This window comes from Etheostoma cragini, chromosome 15 (assembly GCF_013103735.1).
Source record: "Etheostoma cragini isolate CJK2018 chromosome 15, CSU_Ecrag_1.0, whole genome shotgun sequence".
NCBI classification, from domain to species: Eukaryota; Metazoa; Chordata; class Actinopteri; order Perciformes; family Percidae; genus Etheostoma; species Etheostoma cragini.
In genome coordinates this window covers 9,205,286-9,222,078 of record NC_048421.1, presented here as the reverse complement: position 1 = coordinate 9,222,078, position 16,793 = coordinate 9,205,286, and the positions used below count along the sequence as shown (strand labels likewise).

At 40.2% G+C, this 16,793-nt stretch overlaps 1 protein-coding gene across 3 annotated transcripts in view; it reads left to right on the top strand.

Annotated features, from left to right (window-relative positions):
• Positions 1-1,159: 1,159 nt before the first annotated feature.
• prkar1b (protein kinase, cAMP-dependent, regulatory, type I, beta) overlaps positions 1,160-16,793 on the top strand; it is a 59,538-nt gene continuing 43,904 nt past the window's right edge. The window contains exons 1-3 of one of the 3 annotated variants that reach the window (XM_034893522.1): positions 1,160-1,401; positions 2,600-2,787; positions 14,596-14,766. In XM_034893522.1, the coding sequence (XP_034749413.1) occupies positions 2,614-2,787; positions 14,596-14,766 (345 nt within the window). In that variant the 5' untranslated portion in view covers positions 1,160-1,401; positions 2,600-2,613. Of the gene's footprint in view, positions 1,402-2,599; positions 2,788-11,809; positions 12,038-14,595; positions 14,767-16,793 lie in introns of those variants that run through there. The other 2 variants (XM_034893521.1, XM_034893523.1) reach the window with 2 other exon arrangements.

Here is a 16,793-nt window from a genome sequence, read left to right as displayed (position 1 = left end):
GCAGTGATAAATAAAATGTAAGTTAACACTGAATTAGTATTTTATATTGTTTCATATGTGTATTGTTAGTCTTTTGTTAAAAAAAAAAAACAAACTATGGAGGTTTGGTGGTATAACATTTGCTTGGTATATTTGGTACCCCTAAAATTACATGTTGACCCAGCCTGGAACCTCCATTTGAAAGGGTCTAGGACTACCACTGGCTCCAAGGCATAGTCTGGCACTATGCCCAAAGTTCAGTGATTATTGCACAGTATGCAGTAGCCATGATCTATTAACAGCATTTGTCAAGGTTGGTCCATGACATTAAAATAGTGATTGAATCTTTGCCCTAGGTTGAATGTTAAACCCTGATGTGCTCACAGATGTGAATCAGAAACTGCATTATATCTCAGCGAGCACACACATTATGAATCTGATGTCAGGGCCGTAACCATTATGAAAATTGACATGAGGTCATAATTAAAAAAAAAAAATAATCTGAAAATGTCTGGGTTTTGTGAGAGTTAAACATACACATGATAGATTTGAATGGCGCAAGTAAAAAAATAAAAATAATTTAGGGTTACTAGCCTAAACCAAAGTTGTATTCCTGACAGTGTAGAGAAGGCTGTTAAAACAACATTTAGAGTTTCATATTGGAAAAAACAATTCGTAAAAAATACAGTGTTGAGTAAATTAAAGACCAGACCCAGATTTAAAACCAGCTTTATTGGCAAAGTATGTGTCCAAATACAAGGAATTAGACTCCAGTTGTTGCTCTGGCGGGCAAGATATACAGACACAGCTAAAACTGTAGGGTATAACATTAATATAACAAGCGTACATATGCAGGCCTACAGTGTCTACATTGTTAATGTAAACTGTAAACAATAATGCATTTAGTGTAAAGAGTCCAGGAATAAATAAGGACTAGTGAAAATCCACACAGTTTTAGCCAGTTTTCTTTATGGAGTCTGGTAAGAATGTTGTGAGAAGGAATAAGAGGATCTTGCCAGACTCCCCTGCTGGCTGGGTCGGCTGGCCCTGCGTCACTGATGCTACTTTCAGGGTTTCTCTCTAGGCCTAAATAGCGTACGCATACAGTCTGTCTTCATATTTACAGATACACCCTGTTCAATGTTACTGAAATACACCCCAATCCTTTTTCAAGGTGGATGATTCCTTAAATGTGTTTACCTGCAAATGGACTGGCGCGTGCTCGCTGCCGCTGGCCTCGAGAGAGTACCGCTGCGGTCGAGAGGACGACAGATTGACGTCATCGGCACTGACGCAGAGCGAGCCGAGGTATCACAGAGGCAGAGGAGCAGCAGCACCAGCATCCCGGCTAACCAACGGTACCTCACCAACCTCCCATCATCAGCGAAGTGTTTTCTCACTGAGCATCCTCCAGAAATAACGGTAGGGACAGCAGCGAGAGCAACAACTAAACTGTGTTTTTACGAACACATCGGTTAGGAACGAGCCTCTTCATAGCGTTTACATCGCAGTAGATTCCACATCGTTGTGGCTTGGTTGTCATTATATGGTTAGCAGAGCTAGCAGGGCTAGCTGTCCATTGAATGCAGCTAAACAGGTGCTCATTCATCACTATATTCCTAGTATGCATAGCAATATTGTTATATGTGGCACTGTTTTGTTGTTTGCTGTGAAGAAAACGTGGTAGATGTCATGCCCTAACGGCGTTTATCATGTATTTAAAAAAAGAAAACATCGTAGACGTGATTTCCATATGAGGAAGTGATACGGGGGAGTTAACTGTTAGCTACACCTGTTCAGCTTCCTGTCTGCTATAGGAGACATGCTGCTATTTGACATAACTGTAGTCTGACATAATTGTAGCTGTTGCCATTATATAATTTGCTTTGCATTCACCTTCGGAAGTGTTTACTTTCACAAGTAACATAAACGTTAGTTTCCAAAACAATCATGATCAGTCATCTTCAGACATTTTTTTTTTCACTGTGCATGAGGTGTGTGTACCCCACATAAATGCTTCTGTTAAATACGGTTCATGTCATTTAGAGGCAATTAACCATAATCCTCTTTTTTTGAAGTCCTTCTGTCACATGCCCACAATCAAACACAGGTAAAAGGCATGCACATTTGCCCAGGGGTACAATTTTACTAATAATATGTCGACCAAAGAAGATCTTAAAGCAGACCTGCTCATTTATATGCAACATTGGCCACAATAGTCTAATACACCCACATAGCCTATATAAAATATTGCTTTGTGGTGGATATAGTCATATTGCCAAACCCTATAAGTGCAGTACCATGTTTTTTTTTTATTATTGGTATTTACAAAATGATCCATCTTCTTCAACTAAATAAGGTAACATTCAGTTGCATCAATCATCATCATTGTCATGTCTTGCAGTTCATGTCATGAGGAGGTTCCTCAGCAGGAACCACAAGAAACAGGGTGTGAAATGTCCACTCACCTCGTTTCCACGATTCATTGCCACTCCATTCTCTGTCCTACTTTCCTCTTATCATACTGTATGCGCTCCTTTGCCCACGTTCTACCCCCTTCCCTATCCTGCTTTCCCTCCCCTTCTCATATGGTCCACCCTGTTTTCTCCCACTGCCACAGAGATAAAAGATAAGATGGCCACCTCCTCCTCCACTCTGGAAGAAGACGAGAGTTTGAAGGGCTGTGAAATATTTGTGCAGAAGCATAACATCCAGCAGATCCTCAAAGAGTGCATTGTGAACCTCTGCATCGCTAAGCCTGAGCGTCCTATGAAGTTCCTGCGGGAGCATTTTGAAAAGCTGGAGAAGGTTGGTGATAACAAAGTTTTGTATGATTGAGATTTCTTAGCCTGTGTCAATATGACATGAATGTTCAATGCAGTGTGTGCCATTTACCAAGTAGGGATTTCTTGTCTGATTTCTCTGATGTCAATATTTCCTCACCATGTATCACAAAACAGCCGTTGTAAATGAAATAGCCTATAAATGACATGAGCGGTTATTTCAGGCTCATTTACACACTGTAGTTATGTTTTAATGTTGTGGGTGCTTGCATGTGTAAAAATACACACCTCATCAAATCTGCTGGTATTTTATGTGTACCGTGCACTGTGTACAGTTTTAATTGTTTGTTACAGTGCATCTCATTAACGGATGTGTGTAACACCATCACATATGAGCAGAAAGAGAACATCCTACTTAGTCACTGTGTTTTAAAATAACAGACCGTGCTCAAACTGTTATAAAAGAGCTTTCATTTTTCATCCTATAATAGGAGAATCCATTAGGGAATGTGAGAGGAGCACCCATAAAAGGCCAGTGTCCTGTTTGCACGCTCGGAGAACAAGCTGTTTGTATCGGCCTGTCTATTCACGAGCAGAGAGACACAAGAGGTGACACATTTATTTAATAATAACTACAGAGATTAGAGTAGGCTTTCGCGAGATATTAAACATGGTAAACAGGGCAACCTCTGTAGCACATTCAGTGTGGCTGACAAACAATGTGTGTCTGTCTCTTTTAAGCAAATGTGTTGGCTCCGATTGGCACCTCTACAGTGGAAAGATGCTTTTTACACGAAAGTTTCTTCACTGACTTCTGCTATGTTTATTAGGTGATTTTTGAGCTAAATAACTTTGAATCGTCTAGCAGGCACACCATACTGCTGATTTAAAGATGTAGGAAGGCTAAAACTATCAGTTTTTTCAGCTTTTTTTTTGAATAAAGGATCATAGGATATACATATGTTTATTGTTATTGTGCTTAATATGCAAGTTAGGTTTTCTCCAATAAAGGGTATCCCAGAGTTTAGCCTTAGAGGATGTTCTCTCCCAATGCTTGTCTTTGATCAGGCAGAAACACAGATGGATAGTTTGATCATATGATTTTTATTTGCTTAAACAATGGGCTCTACTCTTTCACTCCTGCTACAAATAGGTCATAAAGGTGTATAAGAGGGAGCTGTAAGCTGTCGATGTTGCCCTGAGGAGAGTTTAGGCTTTAAGAAGTAATCTCCAACAAGAGAAGTGATTGTGAAGCGCCATCAGATATAGCAGGGCAGAAGTTCAGCATCCTGATGCCTGGAGAAGGGTCTCCATCCTTGCTGCTGGGATGTGTGCGTCCATGCTAGCATGTGAGAGTCATCTGATTTAAAAAAAAAAAATAATAAGTCTAACATGACAAGTGATAGTCCCCACAATTTTTGTTTTTCTGAAAAATCAAAGGCTTCTTCATGTTTATACAAGTTATGATGTATAGTTATTTATATTTATGATTGTATTGTCCTGGTATTTATTTATCTAGACAGATCAGTCAAACTCTTATTTACAACAATGTGTGCCGAGAACATATTAAGTCTAAGTTTTCAACAAAAAAAGAAAAAAGTTCATGATGAAGGCCAGACTTTTTTCTTTAATATGTCTTACAGACTTGTTTATGTGTTTGCATCTGTCTGCTGGAAGAATCTGGAGCAGCGATCCTTGCAGAGCTCTGTGGCCAAGGAGACAGCATTGATAGTGGAGCTTCTGCTGCTGTTAGTGGGGACTGTAATGCTGCTTAGGCAGAGACGCTGCATGAATACTAATAAATGTGATGGAGCTCAACAGAAGCATACAGTAGCAACTTGCAAGTGTTTCATGGTGTAAAATAACTGCACTCTTTCACACTGTGTTTTCTAGCTCAGTAACAAATGAGCATCAGAGCCTTTCTGTTGTGATCAAAACCCCTTTATGTTTAACACATGGAGAGCAGGTTTTATGAAAGTCAAGTAATTTACAAGTTCTTTGAGAAGGAAATATAAGAAAGAGGAAGATCATTTTAGATTTGTTAAGTAGTTAGCATTGATAAATAGGCTATAGGACACACATACCTTTTTTTTCCTGAAACTGGGCTTTGGTGTCCAGAGCGGCTGGTGAGAGATAATACATTTTTTAGGTAGGAAACATTATTGCATGTGACATGCTCCACTCACTGCGGGACATATCTTTCACACCCTGTGCAGTAACGTAATGTATGTCATGCTCTGCTCAATCTTGCTGCCTGTGCGATCGCATCGCACTGCCTTTGCTGCTGTTGCATACACATAACATTTACTCAGCCCCGTCTCCACCTTGAATCAACCTGTAAGCTCTGATTATACTGTCCTCACCGTTGTTTTTTCTATTCTAATTTTTGTTTTCACTCCTCAATCTCCCCCTTTTGCGTGTGACTGATGCCGCAAACATCAAATACTTTAATTCAAAAAGCAGTAGTCTGTCTGCTTACATGATTGCAAAACTAACAGCTCCACATAATATTTCTGTTTATATGACAGGAAATATTATTTTGATTTCCCAGAGAAAATGACATTTGGAGTTTTGCTTCAAAAAAACATGCCCCAGTATCAAGAGTTCTCAAATGGAGGACACATCTGACACTTCTGCAGTGTTTTTAATTAGTTAAGGTATACCCTATAATCTTTGAGTGCCAAGAAAAGACACTTAATTTACACTGTGAGGCTGTCATCTTAAATTTAGGATGTGTTTGCACGTGCACATACTGACACTATGATGATATGTTGTCATTGACGCTTAAAAAGCATATCTCAGGGTAGTAAGGGTCTACAGTATGGCTTGAAATGAAATCACCTGGTGTATACAAGTTGTTAGAATAAAATAAATGCAGTCTTTTAGCCCTACTGGGTCCACAGCTCAACACTATTCCTGTCAAGCCTTCTAAATCTGGGCTTGTGTTGTTAGGTCAGTCATTTGTGTAATTGGAAATGGCCATGTTTGTGTTTTTGGTGTCCCAGTTATTTAAGAGGCTTATAGTGCTCCTTTCCCCCTGCACAGGGTTACTTTGAGGACAATATTTGGTCCATTTACTTAAATTTAGTCTGGATTTCATTTTGTGGACTTGTATTGTTATTAATCTTTATCAGTGTTCCACTAATGGAAGACCATTTTTAAATGCCAAACAACATATGGAACTTTAAGAATTTTGTTGAATTAAGGTGTCTGGTCTTGTCTCTGGAGCTCTTGTTCTCAACAGAAAATGCACTTTGTCATTACATTTTCTCCTGTATGTCCCCCTCTATGTTTGTCTTTGTTTCTCTTTCTTCACTCCCAGCCATTTTCGTCAGCACTCGACGCCCACTAGAGGCGGTAACCCAGGCAACAGTAGAGGATAGATAGACTGTAGTCTATCCTGTGTTGAATGAGCCCCTTTATTTACAAAGTTGATTCCATCTCTCCTCTAATGTGTTCAAGTTTTTTTTGTGTGCCAATTAGATCAATGTGGAATTCCCACAAACAAACTTGAGAGCACACAATCATTAGTCTGACTAGTTTTTTAATTTTCCTTTGACATAATAACATGTCTTTGGTAATCAGCTGACATTATGAATGGGAAAATAACAGGCGTCTCACTCCTTTTCATCCTGCCTATTAATCCGTCATTATCCCCTGAACAGTAACTTCAGTAACTTCAGATGAGTATTCTCATCTCCCCACCTCTGTCAGCTCAGCTCAATGTGGAATTTTCATCTCTGTGAGTAGTGGACCTTAATTTTTTTTTGGCACACTATAGTGTAAAAAGTTTTATGGGAGACCTTAGGAGAGTTTTGAAAGTAATTTGACATCTCTTAACCAACGTTTTCTGTTTGTTAGTGTTTCCTAGTGTATTCCTGTAGAGTTACACTACGTTCACAGTAGAATACCTGTAAATAGGCAGTTTGTTTGTTTCTTATTAATGCAAAAGCTTGTTGTGCTCTCCCATGAACAGCAGAGATATTGATTTTTAGAGAATGAATTTCGTTGCGTATCATTACGGATCTGTCCAACAGGCAGCACCAGCTACAAGTGCCAGGACTGAATGTGTGAGTGTGGATATGTCACTCAGTACATCAAGTGAGCAGCTGCCACCGCGGATGTTTTATGTAATTAGGCTCATTGCATCTTTATTAGGCTTAATAGTGTTTTCTGGCATCCCAGGACCACAGTCATTTATAAGAAAAAACTTGCAAAGATTCCACAGAAATTAAGTCTTTCTGTTACTTTCCATGAGAACACATTTGATAAAAGAAAATGCGTCTTTCTCTTTCTCCATCAACACGTTTTCATGAAAATACCACCTGCACTGGCAACTAAATGTTCAGCGCATGCCAGCCGGCACTCCTCAACTCCATCTGTACATGTGTGGTGCTTGGATGTGAGTCTACAACTGGTCTGAGCATCAAATTGTGTGACTACATGCCTTGGGACTTTTCTGTAATCTAAAATCAAAACGTAGGACCTATTGAAAATATTGTTTTGTCATCTTTTGGGGTGTTGTTCCCCATTAGTAAAGAAAACAGGTTTAGTAAAATTCCTTTTTATCTTGTTTTTTACAAGGCCCTTGCAAAGGAGCAGTTGCTAAACAGTTTCCGCCTTTCTCTGTATATGTGTATCTGTTTGTGGTTGTGTTATGTTGTGCTAACAATGCCCACTGTGTTCCTCACGCTCACAGGACTGTCATAAGTTTGTCTCATGCTTCAATCCTGGCTTTTTACAATTTCTCCCTTAATCCTCTCGGACTTTTATTTTTCATTCCCCTCTCTTTCATCAGCAGCCATACCCATTTACATTTTGTGTCACCCGCTAGTATCCCATCTTTTGTATATTTTGTTTCTTCTTGTTCTTTTCACACATTTTCTTTGTTAACCGTCTCACTCAAAAATTGCTCTATACCTCCATTTCTCTATCTAAAATTGCCTTTAGAATACATTAAAAAGAGAAGTTATTGTGCAATTCTTGAAATGAATTAGCTACGAACTAAAAACTCTACTCTTATTGACATACAAATATGATTTTTCCCCTCAATTAATCTTTTTTTAATATTGTTATGTCTTACCAAATCCCAAAGATATTTTGTTTACCACTCAACAAATACATTTAAATGATTAAGAAATGATCACAATAGTTTTTAAATTAATTTTCTGTTTGAAAAAAGAAAGAAATTAATTAAGAAATTAATTATTTTAATTACAATTCTTTCAGCTCCAATATTGTATTTATTGTACTTCTTTAATTTGGTTTTATTACATGACATTGCTGCCTAAACACTTTGTAACTAACTACCTTAGGAAAATTAGTATAGTATAAATATTTCTACTCCTCAGTTTTTTTGGTTTAAAATATAACAAAACTGCATCAAGAAACGTTTTCTTTGTGTCTCTACATCTCTGTTGTATGTAGGCAAGTGTTGCATTGATTAGATATTGGTGCCTAGCATCCCTCAGCATCATAAAGCATGTTGAGTAAAAATAGTTTTTATTGTACTGCATCAGCTTTGTTTGAAAGATCCTATCACATTGCATTGTGGGAGAGTTCCTCACTCACTGTCTGTCAGTCGATTAGTCAATCAGCCACTGTCTCGCCGTCCCCTGTAAGATGAGAAGCCTTTCTGTGCTTCTAGCCATGAGCTGTCACCAGAACCTATCATAACAAATCCGCCAGTTCCTTCAAAGGCCTCAGATTGAGAATTTGTCAGGAGGGTTTGGTTGTTTGTTGAGTCTGCTGAGAGCATTAGAATTTGGTGTAACTTTGGATTATCTCCCCTATATTCTATGTTTGTTTTATGTTGTTTCAGTCTTCCTCTCGTTTTGCTCTTTAACTATTTAGATCAGTTTACATACAGTATGTGTGTGCCAGGGATTTGTATGCAAACATAATATTAGCAGCACAGGTCTAGAATATTCAGTTTTTCATCACAAATGGTATATCCCATACAAAAGTTTGTAGCACAGTGTAATTACTTTCTTCAGCTTCTGTGTTCACTCGTCACCAGCATACTGGGAGTGAGGTATTCTGTGAAATCATTGACCCAGGCCTAAACCTCCTCCCTAGCCCACCCTGGGGCCCCTACAGGTAAATCGCACCCCGAGCCCCTGTTTCCCTGGTGGTCCTTCTTTGTCCTGTCTCATCTGCCCATTGCATGCCTCCTTTCTCCCTAACTAACCTGTGGTTGGTGTAACAGAAAGACAACATGTGTAAAGCCGTGCAACAGAGAAGTGATTATTCAATATTGGCAGTCAAATCAGGCTCCTTAGATTGAATCATTGATTAGTAGACTATTCCGAGTCACCCCTACAAGATATACTTGTGAATGTAAATATTTCCAAGACACTATGCCATGCAACTGCTGAGTTAGGGTACTGGCACCTTTTCTGGTCCACACCCAGGCATAGCATTGGTAAAGCAGGTAGAATAATTTGGTAGTACAAGATTGCATACAAATTCTAGGGCTGCAATTAACAATCATTTCCATTATTGAGTAATCAGAGCATTATTTTCTTGATTAATCGGTTATCAGTATTTTCTTTAAAATGTCAGAAAATAGTGAAAAATGTCCATCACAATTCCCCAGAGCCTAGGTTGATGTATCCAAATGGGCTGTTTTGTCAAAGCCAACCGTAAAAAATCCAAAGTTATTGCTTTTTAATAATTCAGACTAAGGAAACCAGTTTTTACCAAAAGGTACTTAAAAGGTTACTTGATGAGCAAAAATGTTGCACGTTAATTTTCTTTCCATATTTCCATCTAAGTCTTTAGCACTTAGATTTGAGGGTTGAGTAAAAAAAAAAGAATTTCATAAATGGAGAGTTACCTTTAGGATAGGAGTGTGCGTGTTTTGCAACCATAAAGAGTGAACATCATTTCATAGCCAGGAGGTCAGCTCTGAACACACACACACACACGCACACACACACGTACACACACGTACACACACACACAGCCCTAATACAGCAGCAAAGTTTCTGTCCATTGTGGGGCTGTAATGGTGTGGAACAGAGTGATGAGTAGATTGTTAGCTCTGCTGGTGGATCAGCTCTCCATGCTTCATTACCTGTGTGTGTGTGTGTGTGTGTGTGTGTGTGTGTGTGTGTGTGTGTCTATGTGTGCATGTGTGTCTCTGTGTGCGTATGTTTGTGAGGTACATTGTTGTTTTTGGTTCACTCGCATGCTTTCAGCTCTGACCGTGGAGAGAGAAATATTCCCTGTCACCGGATTAGGGCAACCTAAGGTAACCGCTTATGAATGCTTCCTTCTTTCTAACTAATATCAGAAATTAACTTCATGGAAGAATAGATAATTTGATGTATTTGTGCTGCGAGCCTACTGAGCCTCTCTGATGGGTTCAATGTTTTTGCACTGAGCATGATGGGTGGTTGGCTGATTAATATTGGTTAGTCATAACTATTAGGATGAGAGTTATTCATTACTTTTGTTCATATATGATTGGTGCAAATTGGTTCAGGGAATAAACAAAACATGAGTGGCCATTTTAATGTGACTCATCATCCATCACTGAGTTCAAATTTGAATTGATACGGGTATAACAGTGACTTTTGAGTGAGAGAGCGTGGTTGGTATTGCATGTGTCATCTTTTGTCTGCGTCTCCATTCTTTGGTGTATCTCTGACCCATAGTTACTGTGTTTCTAATGGCAGTCCACTTTTACAGAGCTTTTGTGTCCTGCTTATGCCTGTGTCCTCTCCCTCCTCTCCCTCCTGTCCTCTCTCTCTCTTTGGCACCCAGCCGTCAATGATGACGCATGGAGAGCAGAGGAGAAAAGGAAGGAGAGTGGAGGAGAGAGTCTGACATGGGCTTATAGCACTGATAATAGAATGGAAAAAACAGTATATTGGTAAATAAATAAATGGCAGGGTATTATGTGCACTGTGCTTTCGGAAAGATATTTCATATTTGAAATAGAAAAACTAAATTACACTACCTCAGATTGAGATATGATTGCAGCAAGGTAAAATGGTTGCAGAAATGAACTGCAGATGTGTGTTGCTTAGGTACTGTGCATAGCCCTGGAAATGATAAATGGGACTGCCTCAAACTGCCGAGCTTGTGTGTTGTTTCAGAAGAGCTAAAGCAAGAAAAAGTTTGCCTCTGCTGCTGCTAAAGACACATTGCAGCTGTTCAGCTCACCTTGGAATAATGAAGCCTTCTCTGTAGATGCGTTTACACATATGAGTCATTGAAAGTCATGCTGCATGTGTTTTCTGTGTCCCTGTGTTTGAGCAATGGGGCCAGAACAGTACGAAGACTTGTTGGAGCCAGACACAAAGTCCTCACTTGATGCATGACCCTCTGACCTAAGAGGAAAGCGTGTGGATGGAACTGGAAATCAGTAAGGAGTGAGGAAGACACAGCTTGGTACAGAACCGTGTCTGGCACACACTGGGAATGTATGGGACGATTATGTATTAATGTATCCCTATGGGTATGTTTGGAGTCGTAGAGCCACAGACAAGACTTGATTTGATTATTTGATTTGATTAACAGAAGTCCGCCTTCTGTGTACTGAATCACTGTAGATGTATGAGAGACAGCGATATGTCCACAGGCTTCAGAACTGGTGTGTTCTGTGTGTGTGTGTGTGTGTGTGTGTGTGTGTGTGTGTTTGTGTGTGTGAATGAAGGTGTGAACTTGTTTCCTGCTCCAACGTACCGCCAACTATTCAGATGCTCACAGTGCCCAGTTGTCATAGTGACAGGGGGGGGAAGCAAGAGGAGCTCGCTTAGTGCGCCACCTGATTGTGAGTGTGTGCGCGCAAGAGAGGGAGAGAGAGGGAAAGTGAGGGCTGGAAAGCAGAGACAGAGAGTTGCGCAGGAGCAATTTAAAGACGGGCTTTTTGCTGTGATCAGTTTTTTATTCAGTAGACTTGTTCTTCATCTATGGTGTCGTAAGGATTGCAGACATTTTGCTACTCATGCTCTCTCACTCTCTCTCTCTCACACAAATTTGGATTCTCGCACACAGACCCTCAAAGCTGAGCGTGCTCGCACACACACATATACACATCAAACACCACAACTCCACACAACCCATACACACAGCGGTTGCTGTGCTAGTATGGCAAGATGCTGATACTGCGGTGTAGCATGTGTGTCAGGTGTGTATGAGATGGGGATCAACGGGTGTTGATTCCCATGCACACTTTGACACACTCACACTTTGACTTGATGGCTGTTGCCTCTGACAGATTGAGGGACATAGAGCACACCTGGCCAGGGGCCCTCCATGCCATGGTAAATACCTCTGCGAACAAATCTAGCCTGTAGTTATCCTCCTGGAGCTAACCTGTATGGTCTCATACAAGCAGGAGTAAGTAGTATACACTGCGTTTGTTGTCAAAGCATGTAAAGTTTTATTGCAAGGTAAAGATGCTTGGTACTATCTCGTTTGAGTGAGTGTGTGTGTTAATAGTGATTCTGACTTATAGTTTTTTTTCTTGAGTGAGATATATGTATTTGCAGCGCTAGAAAGAAAGCGTTATGTTTTTTGGGGATTTGCCTTTGCTGTCTTTAGAGGGTGTAGTGTGTTACTACGTGTTCCTGTTTTACTTGATTCCAACTTGATTAAGCCGGAGCATGTGCGCTCTCCTGTCACCCTGCAGTCTGCTTGTGCATGTGTTTGGGAAATTGTGTGTGTGCCCGTTTTGATGCTGCTCTCCGGCTCTTCCTCCCCTCTTCTCCTCCTGTTGGCTGTGTTCCCTCAGGCAGTGACTCTGCGTAAGCAAGAAGTTTGTGTATGTATGTATGTATGTATGTATGTGTGTGTGTGTGTGTGTGTGTGGGGGGGGGATCTGCATTTTACACAGATAGTGAGCAAACCCTGGGAGCAGGAGAGATACAAAGTCAAACAGACAATGGAGTGGAATTAAGAGAGATAGTCTGTGACACAAAGAGCATTAGATGAAAGGATACCAACTCACAAAATGAGTGAAATTGCAAGCTCAAGTGTCTTACTGGCTGCTGTTCTGTGTCATTATGGCATTGTTGTGTTGCTGTGTTACTGTTACCGATACCCCATTACATAATGCTGCTGGGAGGATTGAAAGAGATAGTTGAGAAAGAATTTGACGGTTTCGTTTTGTCTCAGTTTTCAGGTAATATGACAGCCTCCTCTCTGTCACCTTGTCTCTCCACCTCTCAGTCCGGTTCTCTGTGTCGCTGTCATCTTTGCAATCTCTCTGTCACAGGTTGTCTCTCCCTTCCTCTCTGTCTCTGTCTTCCCCTCCCTGTCAGTATACAGGCAGAGTGAAGCAGCAGCAATTTCTGCTGCCATGTGCTCCGTGTTTTTTTTTTTTTTTTTCTTTCTCCCCTCTGTTTCATAGAAAACGGGGGAACTCAAATTATACAATGCACTCCAAAATTTAGAAAATGAAAAATTACTTAAGCGGTTAATGATACAAATGCATGTGATGAATTTTCTGTCAATCACATTAACATCAAACATTCTATGGTCTAGAACTTATCATAGTAAAAAGCTTTTCTGGAGGACATAAAGCCAATTGAATATTAATATTATTGTCTCCTTGGTTAGGAAATACTGTCCTTAACTCCTTAACAAAAATTGGTGAATATATTTATGAATACATGGATTGTTGAACTTATCAGTAGTGAGGTAATCATGAACATTTCTTCTGCAAACTAAAGCAAATGTAGTGGATTTGAAATATAAATAGAAATGCTTTCTCATTATAAAACCAATAACAAAATGTACTCAGCATTTTTATGAACCCAGCTTGCTCATGCAGCACTAGAGACCACCAGAGCCCCCCCCACAAGACAAATCACCCAGCGGACAACCTTCCTCTACTTTTGCATCACTTCTCTCTCAGGTCTGGTTTATTTCTGTCGCAGTGGTGTTTCTGTACTGAAATATGAGTTCCTTACCCTTAGAGACACCTTTGGTTATTTCTGACAACACAGCAGCACTGTAGTGAACCAGCTAAAAGACAAAATTGTTATTGTACCAAAGTATGTGGTGGTGAACAATACTGCTGCCAACCCAATCCCCACTGTGCTATTAGACACACCAGTGCTCTCAAATAAAGGAATAAACACAGAGTCCCATCAGGTGTACAGAGATGCACACTAGTGTAGAATTAAACAAAGCAGTGAATGTCGGCTACCTTTTCACAAACTGGTATCCCATTGGCCTTGTCCACAGCAGCTTCACACAAGCCTGCAGTGGTTGGGTTGTGTAGATATGCTAATGTCTTAATCAAGTGTGCTATCAATGATTTATCACCTGCAAAGTGTTCGGGTGTTGAAAACAAGCGGCAGCCGGAGGCACCCTGTCTCCTCTTTGACGTCTTTATTCCGGAGAGGAGGAGAGTACCTGGCTGAGTCTTCTTCTTTCTCCATCTTCAAGCTTGCAGATATTAATATTTGATACCTTTCACTTCATGCCACAGCAGCCAGATGTCCAAACAGTGTGCACTCAGGACTAGGACACGCCCATTGTACTTTCTTTGAGTTTGTGTTTATACAAACCTGTTATGTTGTCTGAACTGGTTAGGAATCCACATGACGCTTGGGGTTAGAAAGGATGCTCGGAGAAGTTCGTCAGCCCGTCTTCATGTGATTGTTAGGGAAGTAAAAGAATAACAGATGCTCTCAGATGATCTTGTCTTCTCTTGCCTGAAGCTGCATCTATTTTCTTTTTTACGAATTGGGCACAGTTTTCTTATGTTCATCTGCTTATTTATATTTTGTCATACTTTCTTCTCTCTCCCTCAATGTGTGCCTCTCTCTATGCTTGTCCCTCTAAGAAATGTGTTTCTCTTCTTGTTTCACAGGAAGAATGCAAGCAGATCATGGCACGCCAGAAATCTAACAGCCAGTCGGACTCACACGATGATGAGGTTTCTCCTCCACCGCCCAACCCTGTTGTCAAGGCCCGGCGCCGTAGGGGAGGGGTCAGCGCCGAGGTCTACACTGAAGAGGATGCTGTCAGCTACGTACGCAAGGTCAGCTTTAAAAGATGGATGCATATGCAAATGTCCATGCACAGACACAACAGCCCACACAGCTAGTACATACCGAATGCTTGTTTATACAAACTTTTTGCACAGTTACATGCAGTCAATGCATACATATACAATAACACAGACTCACTCAAAGATGTTTGTTTTGTTGTGGTTTCTTTTGGTTTTGAGTTTCTGTTATAGTTTCCTGTTTCTGTGTGTACTTCTGTTCTGTGATTATTGCGGAGGTTTCTGTTTTAGTTCGGTGATCTGGTTTTCTGTCCTGTCCGTGTTGGCTCCCTTGTCTTGTCTAGTTATAGTTCCTGTCTTGTGTCGTTCCGTTTGTGTCTGTTCTGTTTCCTGTTTTATTTTGACAGTCTGGGTTTTCTGTTCTGTTGTGTCTAGTTCTACTTCCTGTGTTTTTCCGCTCTTGTGATTACCTAATGTTTTACACCTGTTTCCCAGCCCTGTTGTCACCTGCCTCTTGTTTCCTTGTTACCCAGTGTAGTTAGTCGTTGTGTTCCCATTGTCCTGTGGCAGATCATTGTAGTGTTTTTTTGTGTCAGGTCTCATTAGTCTTTTATGCTGCCTACTTGTCCTTGGACTTAATTTTTGTCTCCAGCTCCTGTGTTTACAGTTTGTTCTGCTGTTTTCCAGGACTCCTTTTGTTTTGGGCTTTTTTGGGGTTTATTAAACCATCACAACTTCCCTCAGTTTCCGCCTCTACATTTTGGGTCCGCCATTCTCCAGTCATTCATAACATGTTTTGACCAATCAGTACATCGTAGTATCAAACAATACAATAAAAACCTAAATTAATATGTGCATAGGTGACAGGGGGCTTATCCAAAGCCCTCCCCAGCATGACAAATTTAAAATACAGTTTAGTATAATCAAAAACATCAAGCAGACGTCAAGGTTGATTATTTGTTGGACAGAGAGATGTCCTTCTATTGATACCCACTCAACAGCACAAATGTAAACACACATTTGCTCTAACCGAGCTAAACCACAAAATTTTGAATAACCACCAAATTTGAGGGCTCCTTTAGAACATTTACATGCCAAAGAAACCTGGTTACTTGGAAAAATCCGGTTATTCAGGAAGTAATCTGTAAAAAACTGACTTCTGGAGGCTACCTTGTTTCAGTTTTTGAATTAAATGATTTTGAATGTGAGGATGCATCGCTGCATGTAATCAGATATCTTGCTGCCCTGCGTTGCTTCCTCCATCTTTTTTAATTCTTTGTCATGCACATGAGTACACACAAAAATTGATTGGAAACCTGGTTCCATGTATAGTATACATGACCAAGAAATCAGCTTTCTCCAGCAGACTTCTAAGAAGAAAAATCTATTTTTTTCTAATCCCCTACAATGATTATAAAAACTGGGTTCCTCATATACATGCTGTTTAACGAATGAGGTTATTGCAAACAGCTGTCCATATAAATACACTGCTTGACACAAGATCTGAGAATACAGGATGTTTTTTTTGCTTTATGCTTGAATTTACTTAGTATCTCTAGTTTAATTTGTTTATGGACTTGACTATGACGGGCAATATGGTTGAGAGATAAAGGGCAATACAAGCTAAAATAATTTATTTTGTAAAGGGACAGTCTTCTCATTATTGACAGCAAGACAAGCAGCAAGTTATCTGTCATCTTGCAACCTGTCATGTGTCAATTTCACATTTTAATAGAGCTATTGGTAAAGGTTCTCTTTTGCCAGAAATTGCTACTACCTCACCTATACTTACGCACGCGCACATTGACACACACAAGTAGGCATGCACACACACTCATATACTGTACCTACACACACACCCTAGTCATTTAATCATTGCCATGGTTTTTCATTTGTAATTAACTTGACACACCATTAATTGCTGGGTAATGACAAAACTGCATGAGCCCCCATCACCACACTGTAATCGCATGGTCACTGGAGCATGCAGTGTGTGTGTGTGTGTGTGTGTGTGTGTGTGTATGTGTGTCATGTGTCATGTGTCTGCAAACACACACACA